The 13510-nt window shown below is 38.0% G+C and overlaps 1 protein-coding gene across 3 annotated transcripts in view; it reads right to left on the reverse strand.

Moving 5' to 3' along the window:
- Positions 1-2088: 2088 nt before the first annotated feature.
- NCAN (neurocan) overlaps positions 2089-13510 on the reverse strand; it is a 289797-nt gene continuing 278375 nt past the window's right edge. For all 3 annotated transcript variants that reach the window (XM_040320673.1, XM_040320665.1, XM_040320682.1), the window contains 4 exons: positions 9974-10056; positions 7048-7192; positions 4702-4884; positions 2089-3223 (listed from right to left, as the gene is read on the reverse strand). In XM_040320673.1, the coding sequence (XP_040176607.1) occupies positions 3000-3223; positions 4702-4884; positions 7048-7192; positions 9974-10056 (635 nt within the window). In that variant the 3' untranslated portion in view covers positions 2089-2999. The remainder of the gene's footprint in view (positions 3224-4701; positions 4885-7047; positions 7193-9973; positions 10057-13510) is intronic.

Below are 13510 nucleotides of genomic sequence, written 5' to 3' on the forward strand. Positions count from 1 at the left end.
TCACAAACCAATGACAGTTCTTACTCTTCAGCTTTTATTTTTTATGCTATCTTCTAGTCGGAGAGATTTTCCGCAGTAATGTGAATCCTTTCCAAAAAAGCACACAAAATACTGCAATAAAAATCCAATAAATATTCTAGCTGTTCCTCACTACATCCAAAACTAAATATACCTTTTGGCTGGAGTCTCATGTTAATTTGTCATTCATAGAATATTCCAGAACAATATCAATGTACATCTTAGTTGAAGATCAATCTCAGTGTCAGAGTAAGTAATATATGATCCAGTTGAAATTCATGTTTTAAACTAGGGCTTACTTATGTACATACAATATAAATATAAACAGACATATAGTCACTCATTCTTGCACCCACACAGCTAAAGTAACAAATGGACAGCAAACCAGCAAGAACTTGGGGGTCAAACTCCTACCACAAAATCGCACATGTTATCTGTAAGCAAACAGTAATAATACCAAAAACAGAGCTCCCCCCAACCCTTATCCCACCCTTAGAAGCCTATTTATAAAGGTTGATGCATACTGCACATTTCCAATACTTGCACCGGTTTGAAAGATGGTGATATCATATGGGGTAGCTCACTAAGTTTAAAAGATTTGTAGACATTCTTATTTTTTTTGTTTACAAACCATTTCTGCTGTTTTTCAATTAGAAAGATAGTTTATGCTCACCTAAACCTTAAGTAACCCACTATTTTTTATGGAGAAAAGCTGGAGAGGACGGTTTCCTGAAGGTGCCATAGTTTGGCATTTTACCTTTTCTGCTTTAACACCTCAGTTTTTCAGTTCATGTTTTTATAAATACAAGAAAAAAATCAGCAGGGCAATAGGGTGATGTGTGATAAAAGCAATTATTTTTAATAATCCTTATAAATAGGTCTTATGGTCCCCCCCTCTGAGAACCCTTTCCCAAATCATTTTAGAAGCTAGCACCTGTGGATAGAGCTACTTAGCTACTTAAAGCGAAAGTGTAGCAAATTGGATACTCTAATTGTATCACTGAGGATGGACAGCAGATGCTATGATGTCCCTCCTTGCTCCTACATTTACTGTCACTAAAACCTCTTAAAATGTAATGAAAATACTGACTTTCTGAAAGTTATTTGCATAGGGCTTGGCACCCCCATTTGACAGTGCTAGCAATTGGCTGCTCAGACACAGTCGTTTTTCGGCATGAAAAAAACGATGTTTTTTAGCATGTCCAAAAAACGAAGTTTTTCCAATTTCATCATTAAAAACGATGTTGCCCACACACCATTGTTTTTGAAAAATGATGAACAAAGCACGGTGACGTACAACACGTACGACGGCACTCTGAAGGGGAAATTCTATTCGCCTTTGGGCTGCTTTAGCTGATTCCTTGTTAGTGAAAGACAGCATGATGAATGTGCTTACTCCTTTATGAATGGTAGTTTTACCAGAATGACCGCTCCCGTCTCATAATTTGCTTCTGGGCATGCGCAGGTTTAAAACATCGTTTTAGCCCACACACGATAATTTTTTACAACCCGAAAAACGACATTTAAAAAAAACGACGTTAAAAAATGCAGCATGTTCGAATTTTTTTTTTGTGAAGCCCACACACGATGATTTTAAATGACGTTTTTAAAACGTTGTTTTTTTTTCATGCCGAAAAACGACTGTGTGTACGCGGCATTAGAACTGCATAATGGAAGACGGGGAGAGTCATGTCTGCCATATACTTTAGCTGAGAATCATGGTGGCTGTGGGTGTGCAGAAAAAGAAAGAGGTGGTAATTTATGGTGCCTTCTATACACCTTTACTCTACCCATTAAATTTTATTTCTTGATATAAATGAGAGCACTAATCTATATGAAGTAATACCACTACAATGCACATAGGCGTTTTTAAAATCAGCTCATGACATGACAATTTTATGGAAAATAAGACAAGATCTATTTTACCGCAGCTGAACTATAATCCGCTTTGGTAGGTGCTTGTATGCAGTAATGATAATGCTTCCATAAATATCAATGCTCTCTATGAGGGTGTTAATATGCTCTTCTACTTACCTGACACTAAAGAAAGGCACATTAAAAACACACTCATTTGCACAAAGTCTTAGCCTTTTTACTGCTCACTCAACCACAAGCATTAAGTGGCAAAAAGACACCTTTTCCCAATCAAATTGCACAATTTAACATTATGCATTTTATAAAACTGAAATTCAATTCCCCTCAGTATAACGAGTGTGGCAAATTATTATACCCACCAAAACTATACAGGACTGAAAATCAAAGACTGTTACAGAGAACCCCAAATATCCAGATTGCCCTTTGGATTTGAGCAAAATCTATCCCCACATATAAACAGATGCAGATCAATATGTGTTGCTTTTTACCATTTAATTTTTTACCTTTCTGACAAAGTACACTTTAATTGGTGATAATGAGTTCTGTCAGGCTCATACCATGACCCTTATTTGTCCATATTGTCTACCAATTATGGTCCTGGTGTTTGTGATAATCAAAATGGTTTCTCTGAGGGTTAATATTTTACAAATCTTCATCAGAAATTGAGTGGCCTTATTTTCTTGCTGCTCTTCACAAATTAAAAGACCATTATAAAATAATAATTTGAGAGAATCTTTTCAAAAGAGTTCTTAAACAAATGGGCCTGAATGTCTATTTCTTGGTTCTTGGAAATGTAGAAGGTGAAGTGGCAGATAATACAGCAAGTTATTAAATAGTCCTCTGAGTTGATTATGGATATTTCAGTTCCATTGACCGGTTATAGAAAGATGTTGCTTGTTGTAAGACACATACAACACCAGATTTACATAAACATATACAGTCATATTAAACCTGGTGCTATTTCCAATGAACACATCTCAGAAACATATAGTACTAAATAGGGGTTGGGTTATGTGGTCTTCGGCTGCATCATATCTGTCGCCCCTATGGTTGATGGATATGTCGGCAGTAGGTGATATTTTCATGACTCAGTGACCAGATGCTTCTTAATAGTAAGTGTCCTTATCTCTTCTGTGTGCATGCCGTTCTTCTTTTCTCCTTTCACGGTGAGATTTGTGCTGGTGGTGGTGGTTCTTGTGGTGGTGGTGGTGATGGTGATGATTATTGTTATGTTGATGGTGGTGCTGGTGATTTGTGTCATGTGTTTGTTTTTTGTGTGGGTGATGCCAGTGCTGACGATGATGTCTCCTTGTCCTGTGATGTCTTCTAGCTGTTAGATTATAAAAAATATATATATATAATTAGTGTATTTCTTGTGAAGCTGCTCTTAACATAAAATGCAGATGCATAAAGTCTACGCCACTATTCTAAAATGATAAAACAGCCCAGATCCTCCTCCTAACAAAGGCAGTGCAAGTGGAAAATCGACTGTTTTTTTATGTTGTGTCTGTGCCAGACTTCACATGGAGAGCAAGAGTGTTGAAACTGCTTGCTCTGGCTCTCTCTGATCAACCTCCCCCACTCAACTGAGCGCATGAAGCAGGAGGAAGGCTGGTAATCTTGCATTTGTCAGTTTTAACAGCTGGACATTTAAGCAGAGAAAAGCACTTCCCTGCCTATATTCAGGCTCTGCCTGTGCAGGGTGTTCACAGAATGGGCAGAGGGAGGCACGTGAGCTAGTGTCTCCAGGTCCAGGTCTCCCAGGTCCAATCTAGTGGGGATCTGTGGCAGTTTTCTCTATTGAAAACTACTGTAATCCCTTTGTAAATCAGGTGTGCAACCTGAACCAGATTCTATTTCACTCTTAAATAGAAACTGGCATGGGTGGCGCTGCAAGACTTACTACAGGTTAATGTGGCACATGCTACTTGTTCAGTTTCCTGTGCCATTATAATGGTGCAGTAAGTTTTTGTAAATTTCCCCATGGTTTATGTGAAGGCAATTTTTTTAGAGTAGAAATTAGTTAAAACCCCATCAAATTTTTGCTGTCTGTACAATGCTGGGACATTTCCCTTTTACTTCCTGTTTTGGAGACACAGCAGGAAGTGAGAGGAAATCCCCTCAGTTATCATAAGAAAAGGTGCCCCCATTTGAAGTCTTCCCCTTAGTCTTTTGTTCTGGTGATAACTATTCTTCGTGTCAATCAGCAGATTTATAAAATGCTGCTTGGATCAGTCAACATTTAACTGTACTCTGCTTTACGGGAAATAACACACAATGAAATACCATAAACATTTGGAGTTGATTTACTTTTTTTTATTTTCCTTGCACCTGATTGAGTATCCGTTACAAACTGACACTTCCCCGCATTTACTTAGCTCTAAGAAAATCAGTGTAAAGTGTATAGTCTATTTGCCTTCAGTAAATCAACCCCACAGTCTAGTAAACAGGATGAATCTTCACTTTTGAATGCCCAAAAAAATTTACAAATTGATTTTTGCTTGTCCCTGATGATTTAAGTAAACACAGCTTCTCCCTCTTTTCGAAGCTAAATGAGTAATTAAACACTTCCCCTATCCCATTCGTTTTGGACAATCGTCCTGAGTAATGAAAAGTCTGGACTAAAATAAAGACTTTAACAAAAGTTTTGCTTACTGACCCATAAATCTACTGTAGAAACTGTTAGAAATTGTACATATGGGGTCCAACATCTATATGTTGCACACCTTTGGCCTAAATATTTATTTACACTTAAACATTAGTGGTTTATTTATTTTTGTTTGGGGAACAGGTTTTTTATTTGCTTACGTTTGACACATAGGATACGGGGCTTATCCCATCTTCCATTCCGGTGACATTTGATAGTTGGTATGTGACGCTGTATAAAACCATCCTGGCACTGGTAACGTATTGTAGAATGGATGCTATATTTTTCTTTTTTCTTACCGATAATGTCAGCATTTTTGACAGAAGGAGGTGAACCACAAAGGACTATGGGAAACAAAACTCATCTCAGCATTACACAAATTCTCACTTTAACAGCCTTATCAATAAAAAATATTTGGAATTTGTAGGAAAATAGAAGGTACACTTGACTGGCAGTTCCTCGCGCCCCCCCCCCCAAATAAAAGGATGGCTAAAATAAATCTTTGCTTTTTTTTTGTCAGACCTCCTTTTTTTATGAATTTGAATTTGGGGACAGGGTTGTTGGTAAAGCGGACCTTTATTTTCCTCATAGGCTAGCATCATCCTTGTTCAGACATCATCCAATTAAAAATTAACAACACCATAATGTAAATCATAGCGTAGAAGTAGTAACTTTTTATATGACACATAGGGTCCCCCTGCCTGTAGCAGACTGATGACATTGTTTTCCCCACATTACTTCAGAAATATGTTGAAAGACAAAGACAGAGGGGGATATATTTATATATTTTCACCCAAGATTCACACATTTTACCAAATTAATCCAATTAGAAACTGTGTAAATCTTGTGTGAAAGTTGTGTGAAAAAAAAAATCATAAATAGATCTCATAGTCTAGGAAAGGAGTCTCCAAACTCAGTAGGAGTGCCACAACAAATATTTTACAAATATTCGTAGGCCAAAGAACAAACAAAAAAACGGTTTTATAAATAAATAAATAAACATGCTCCAAGAAATGACTCCACATCAGAGCCACTGCCTTCACATCAAGAGTTCCATTTACACAGAGCCCCCCCCCCTTACATTAGGGTCCTCATCAGAATTCTCCTTTTCTTCCCCCTTATATTAGGGTTTCCATTAGAGCCCCCCTTCACATCAGGGTCCCCATCAGAGCCCCAGTTACATTAGGGTCCCAATCAACGTCCCTCCTTTCATCGGGGTGCTCACATCAATATTTCCATCAGATCTATCCTTATAGTAATCAGTGGGGGTTGGGGGGGAGTAGAAGCAGAGACCAACTGATCTGAATTTAGATGCGGGCACAATAAAATCGCTTAGTGGACTAGATAAAATCTGTGGCCTGTGGGCTGTAGTTTGGAGACTTCTGGTCTAGGCATTGCTTGCTAGCATCTCTTTGGCTTACGCATACTGCAATTAATGCATTTCACTATGCATGAGTGAAACACAGTAGTTTTAACATCTTGGCTAATGAAAGATTGGCCCATAAAATAGTATCCTTACTCTTACTTGAATTCTTTAAATAAGTTTAGTACTCCATTAATGACCAAATGGGGTCATTAATGGATGAATTCAAGTTTGCAGGATTTTATTACATTTCCCGGAAATGAACTATATTTGACAGTAACTATAACATTATTGTTATTAATGAGTTATTTATAACATATGCTAATTATACACATAATGATATACTGTATCTGTTCAATATAGTGGTAATTTCAATAAAATAATTAAATCTTACAGATACCATTTGCACCAAATGAGTGGCTCAATTAACAATTGTTTTCTTCAGAACAAGAATATGCCCTGGTAGAGAATCTAATCCAATTCAACTAAATCAATATTTATTTTTGGTGTGTCAAGCAATGTTTTTTAATTTAAATAGCTTTTGAAGCACTTAAGATCGATTGATCATTTGAACTAAAAGGAAACCTTGCAATATAAAACATCATGAAACGGCTGCAAAACGTATCATGGGAAGGCTGCAAGTGCCTATTGACCACTATTATCTGTGTATTATAACCACTGATGATTTGATACTTTCTTTGCCATAATGTATCCTCTCTGTGTATTAGAAAATTGTCTGAAGTTAATTGGCCTGCAGGAGTTTCTAGCAGCCCCAATCATGCTCAGACGCATTTAGAGTCCAGGTTTATCAGACTGGTAGTAGTGGCCAAAACGGTTATGCAATAGTGTGTATGTAGTAGGTGGACAATCTTAAAGTTTACTTGGACACTGATTTAAGAAAGTGCATGAAAGAGAACCTTCTTACATTGTTACTATAAGCAAGTAGGCTTCTCATACACTTAGATACACCAGCAGTGTAATAAGTGTAGGACACTAAATGCTTTATATTTTATAGTAAGAGCATATACGGGCAATTCTGTGACTAGTGTGATTTTTTTCTAGTCTGCTTCAGTTAAGATACAATGTATAAAGAACATTATATTTCATTCTGAGGTATTTAATGTTTATTTTTCACAGTACGTACCAGTTCCTTTCTTGCAGATGTAAGGTAAGTTGTAGTTGCATGGCACATCATTCCACTTTCCCTCTTCATGTGAAACCATAACTACACAGTCCTCTCCACCAGAAAAAAAGTTATCTGGCTGCTGATCCCGCCAGCTCTCATATTGCTGTGACAGATATGAAAAAGGAAAATAAGCTACAGGTCCTCCATATTTATGTATTATCTTATCATAGAAATTATTCAAAAAAAAACCCTGACATATGGCAGATAATCTCAAGTACTCAATAAAATGTGTACATACATCAATGCATTAAGATTCTTTGCAAAATTTAAACTGAGGACCCAAGTACTGCAAGTCTTCTAGTGCATTTGCATTTGGGTTTGATTAGTTTGAGATTTACATCTAGGACAGCAAATGATGTCATTATGACATATAGTATATAAACAGAGATGCTTCACAAAGCTAGGATTATGGAAGTGCATTGAAAAGAGAACAAACAACATATAAAATCTCACGTGGAGTTTGGGTGACACACAAAATCAGAAAATCATGAAATGTGTGTCTTTTTTTTTTATTCAAGACTGTCACACTGGAAAATGTGGTTGTAATGACTCAAATGTATCTAAGGCAACATAAGTAGAAAGATAGCTTTTTATAAATTTTCACCAGTGGTAATTTTAAAATAGATGCAACAGATGTAAGCATAGGCGGGCGCACAGGGTGTGCCAGGATAAAGTCACCATATTCTGTCCTTTGTTTTATTCACCCATTCTTCCATTGGAGGATTTTTCAAGATTTCCCTATTCATTGGAGGACTTTTTATATGTTCGATGATTCACTTATTGGGACTTGTTATAATTTTATATAAGTTAGTTTGCACCTATTATTGGGTCGCATTTTGTTTTGAGAGTGCAGCTCCTTATGTTTATTTATCTTTGCTTGCGCGTATTTCACTTTGAGTTGCAGCTATAGTTGTAGGTACACAGCACAGTTTGTTTTCTTTAGATAAATGAATTAGGGCTATTCAGGGTTGATTTTGCATTAATTAGGGTTATGTAGGAAAAAAGGGTTTCACTTTACACATTTGTTACAAACAGATCACAGAACAAGCTTGTGATATTTTAAAGCGGTATTAAACCAAAAATCTGAACTGTAATATATAAAGCAGCTTACCAATCATTAGATGTGATGGCTGCATTCGTTTTGTTTTTTTAGGCCTTTCCCCTCTGTTTTCACCTGGTGATCTGGCCAGTAAACACACCTCCTGTATTAGAGGGCCTCCACTGGATGAAGGCACATAGGGGGGCACTTTTAGACAGCAGCATTGTTAGATGTACAGGCAGATGAAGATACAATAACAAATTAAAGGCAAACTCCAGCTCACGCTTTACAAGCAGTTACAGCGAACAGTTTGTTTCCTTTTGGGATAAAGGTCTTATGTAAATAAAAGCTTATAATTGTAAGCACCCCTGTCAGAGGTAAATGCTTTGTCTCATCGCTGTAACTGATACATCTGCAGGAAAGTTGTTCTTTTAAAAAATATTAGACTTACTGGTTGGATCACCAGAGAAAAATAAGGAAAAGAAAACCTAAAAAGAAAAGATATTCAGCCATCACATCTAAGAATTGATATGCTGCAATATAATAAATGTTTTCTTTTGGGTTTAATACTGCTTTATATAACGGGTTGCAATATTGAAACTGTATAAAAATAGTTACAAAGAAAAAGAGCCGCTGCTCCAGGTGTATGATAACCTGAGGTGGAATATCTCGTAGAGTGACAGCCCCGGCCCGCCTCCGTGGGAAACTTGTAAGAAAAGAAATGGCTGCACATCCAGGAATTCTGATTGCCGTTTATTGTTCAAAGTGATAACACCAAAGACACCAACACAAGGTCACGTAGACGCGTTTCACACAAACATCTTGTGCTTAATCATTAACACAAGATGTTTGTGTGAAGCACGTCTACGTGACCTCGTGTTGGTGTCTTTGGTGTTATCACTTTGAACAATAAAAAGTAATCGAAATTTCTGGATGTGCAGCTATTTCTTTTCTTACAAGTATAAAAATAGCTACGTAGTTTACTGCAACAAACTGTTACAGTGATCACTTACAATTACACTATCACTACAATAAATGAAATACACCTTGCATCAAGGCATATTGATATTTGCATAACTCCTCTCAAAAACTAGCTCACAGCTTGCATCAGGACAAGGGTTCTTGAGAAGGGTACTGAAGCAGACTGAAGTAGCGTTTTCGAGAAGCTATGTACGGAACCCTGCTGCCATCTCCCTGCAGCAATTATCTGCCTGCAAGGCATAGAGAGGCACTGAGACCGAGTGATGACATCATCAGGTGTGAAATGGAAGCTAAAAAGTTACATTGACACATTGGTAAGAGAGAAATGTGGAACCAGGGAAGACAAAATATAAGCTGAAAAAACTGCAGTTTTAATACTTTTCCTTCCAGCAGCGAGTCAACTATTCATTCTTTTGAAGAGTTATGGGTGACACTGGCACCCAGCGCTTTCGAGTGTGTGATACCTGGTCCCTGCTTTGGTTCTGTGATTCCTCCTACCAGATGTTATGTTAAAATGACACACAGTAGTGACATACCAGTAACGGTGGTAGGAACCACAGCACTCAGCGGGGTACCAAGTATTAGACACACTGGGGTGTTGGCTACCAACAGGACTTGTATCTCTTTTTTTTTATTAAGATTTGACTCACAATGAATAAGACTCAGTCTTAAACTTGTGACTATAGTAAAGTGAATACTGATTGGTTGGTGTGGGTTGCTGGTCTTTGCCCTTAGCAATGTGCATGTTTAATGAGTTAGCCAGATAGAATTAGTTCAGTTAACTATTAAGATATACCATTTAGAGCAGTGGTCATCAACCCTGTCCTCAGGGCATTGTTCCTCACATTTCTCTTGTTTACTTACCAGTGCTGTATTATCTGTCCACTGGAAGTCCTGTTCCACTGTTCTATCATTGAGACCAATCCAGGTGTTTTCACGACCAAAACCTTACAGAAAGAGAAGAAGACCGATATATTTATAATAGTGGCACTCCTTTTAGCCATTTTAACAAGCAAAGCAACACACAAAGTATATTTAACTCCTTATTTGTTTTCTGTATTAGTTGGCATATTGGTCAAGTCTGCCTAATTTTTCGATAAAACACATAATACCTACCTGCGCCAAATTCAGATGAGCATTTGCACCAATTTCTTTAACATTACTGACAAATCCAGTTAGTTCTTACAAATGCCACATTAAGAAACTGTCGCTATGACTGCTACAGGTTCTTAAAGCATTATTGCCAGTTTGCAGATGAAGAAAATGTCAGTAATTAAAACCAACTTGGGGTTGGCATATAGAGAGATACCCATGCTCAGAGTGGGTATTGTCTGTGCTGGAAAACAGTCATGAATGATATAACTTCCCACACTCAACTCTGTTCCAGGTCGAAAGCTGAATATAAATAAAGGGGTCAGGGGTACTGGTGATGCCATTACCCAAAAATGGCAAATGCCTATATTTGAAAAATGATGACTCACAGGCAAAGCATGCCTGATAGGGAAGTAGTATAGCAGAGTGGGGTAGGTGTAATGGCTGGAGGGCAATATGGTCACTCTGACCTCAGTGCTGGCCCAAAAGATTCATATGCCTGTTCCTGACAGGTATATGAATCCTTTGGGCCAGCACTAATAATTTTGGTGCTGACGCCGGGCAGAATTCTAAAGGGTGTCTCTGATACTTGTTATGGATTTCCACCAAAATGCCATATCACAGAACCCCAACTTTATGATATGTAAAGCTGAACTCCAAGCAGAGGTAAATAATAGGGTGTGTTCCTTTAATAAGAATAAAATGCATATTTACATGCAACTTGCGTAAGTACCAAAATCTGTTATATTCGCCTGTTGCTAGCTTCCTGTACAGCAGCACTAAAGCAAACCATAAACATTACAATCCAGTTGTACAATCTCCTTTAGCTCTATTATGTAGTACAAGGACCTACTTGATTGGTTATGAATTAAATGGAATGTTAAGAAGGATATCAGAATACATAGTTCAATAAATGCATATGAGATTTTATATTTATGTTGTAATGCTTATGACCAGCTTGGAAGTAGGAGATGGAATCACAGGGGCTAATCAGGCTCTGCTGCACACACACAAGCTATCAAGAGCATGCTGACTGGATAAGATTAACATAATAAACAGTGTTGATGACTTAAAAAAAATGAAAACATGACTTATCAGTGTGTTATTACTTCTTCACTGTCCATTCAGCAGACAGGGAAGTGACAACTCTAGGTTCCGTAACGCTAACAGAGGAAGAGGTATTAGGCGCTGTACACACAGGCAAGAATCTCGTCAGGAAAAAAACGTTGTTTTCCCTGACATGATTCTTGGCAAGAATCTCTTGCCGCCCGAGTGTACACACTGACCTTTTCAAAAGAACCGAGGTTCTCTTGAAAGGCAAGAACGCGGTGACGTCATCACGTCAACGAGCATGCGCTCGTCAAATTCGATGCCGTCGCCACCATCTTTCTTCACCCTACCTATGTCGTGGAAGCTACCGCGCATGCGTCAAAGTAATTTTGAGCGACAGGTAAGTATACACACTCTCAGGCTCTTCATCGGGAAAAAGGCCGACAAGAATCTCGACGAGAAAAAAGAGCGCAGGTCCTCTTTTTTTTTTCTCGTCAGGATTCTTGCCAGATTTCCTGACGAGAAACCTGAAAGCCTCGTACACACGAACGGTTTTCTCGGCTAGAAGCAGTTTTCTTGCTGGTTTTTGCCGAGAAAACCGGTCGTGTGTATAAGGCCTTACACTCCTGGCTGTGCAGTCAGGCAAAGGTGTGGGAATCACAAAAGAGGCCGAGCAGAATTACAAATCCTTTTGCAGTTAAGATTATGTATATGCAAGGAGAGTAAATGTTAAATACAATACAAATGTTTAATGACAATCAAATAAAATATATAAAAAGGAAATCATTTCCTGAAAACTTTCTCTAATTGTACATGAAAATGATTTCACATATGGTATGAGTCTTATTCTCTACAAGTGCAGGTTCTCTGATACCTTGATTAATAACCTATGGAACAACACTAATAAAAAATTCACACCAGTAAGTATCAACTGGTAATATATCAGACTGTCAGTACTGTGGTCATGTGAGAGCTAGAATATGAATATTTAATTGTTATAACCATTATTCTAATTAGGTTACATTTTGTGACTAGATTTTACATTTCTTTATAGCTTTGATGTGTCTTTTCAGATGAAAAAGATGGCTTAATAAATGTGACCTATGTTTATTTTAGCCAGCAAAATAAAGGCTACGAGGAACATTAAGTCCACTCTGAAAAATCAATGCAGATCTATTTTTCTTTGGGGTTGTTTCGTACTTAGTACATACCTTCCAGCTCTTGTTACAATTGCAATAAAAATAAATGAAGACTGAGATATAGCAAATACACTTAAAGGAACATAAAATCAATGATCTCTACTGGCCACTGCAATCTCCCAAACCTCAGGTAATTAATTTGTGGCCTGAACTCACAAGTAGGTGTGAAATACCTAAAAATGCGTTTAGTGTCCTTATAAATATTAATAAATTTTTATTTGCATTGTGTACAAATATGCATCAATGAGATAAACACCAATAGTCTTTTTTATTTTATGTTTATGGAATAGCTGAGCAATGTATAATACCGGTGTATCTGAGTAAGGTACATAGCTTCAAGGAGCAATAATTGGGTAAATCCACTTCTACATAAAAAATTAATCCAATTAAATTTAAAATGTTTGTTAACCTAAAAACAAAACAAAAAAACAGATCCTGTTCCCTTAAAGCATGTTATACAGCACAGTGCTTGTGCTTTGTAATTTGGCCCCTTCTATCACCTAAAAAACCTGGCTGATCCTGCCTGGCTCTACTCGCCCCTCTGTAAACTAACCACGGTATATCACGGCTGCTGAACCCTGACATCGTGGTCAGTTTACGCGCCTCCGTCATCCACAGCTCTCCTCTGTCCTCCTCTCCCCCAGCCCCCCCTACCTCCCTGTCTGATTATGTCATTGCTCGCCCTCTGCCCCTCCTGCTGCTCTCATAACTAATATAAAATCCTCCCATCCCCTCTGTAACATAACAATATGCGTCCTTGTGTTATATAAAAAAGCTGCCGATCTGAACCTATATCAGAGCGTCTCCCAGTGCTCACGTGACTCCTCGGCTTTCGCTCTCCTCTCTTTCCGTCCTCTCCAGCTGATGTCATCAGGAGTTCTCAGCCCTGCCCACTGGAGCTGTCAGCCGGGCAGAGGAGAAAGCTGAGAAGTCACGTGAGGGCCTGAATATGGGTACAGATTGGCATATTTTTTAAATAACACAGACACAGGGGAACATAATGTTATGGTACAGGGGATGGGAGGTTTATATAGCAGTGGCTTAACAACCACTTAACATT

This window comes from Rana temporaria, chromosome 1 (genome assembly GCF_905171775.1).
Source record: "Rana temporaria chromosome 1, aRanTem1.1, whole genome shotgun sequence".
Lineage (NCBI taxonomy): Eukaryota > Metazoa > Chordata > Amphibia > Anura > Ranidae > Rana > Rana temporaria.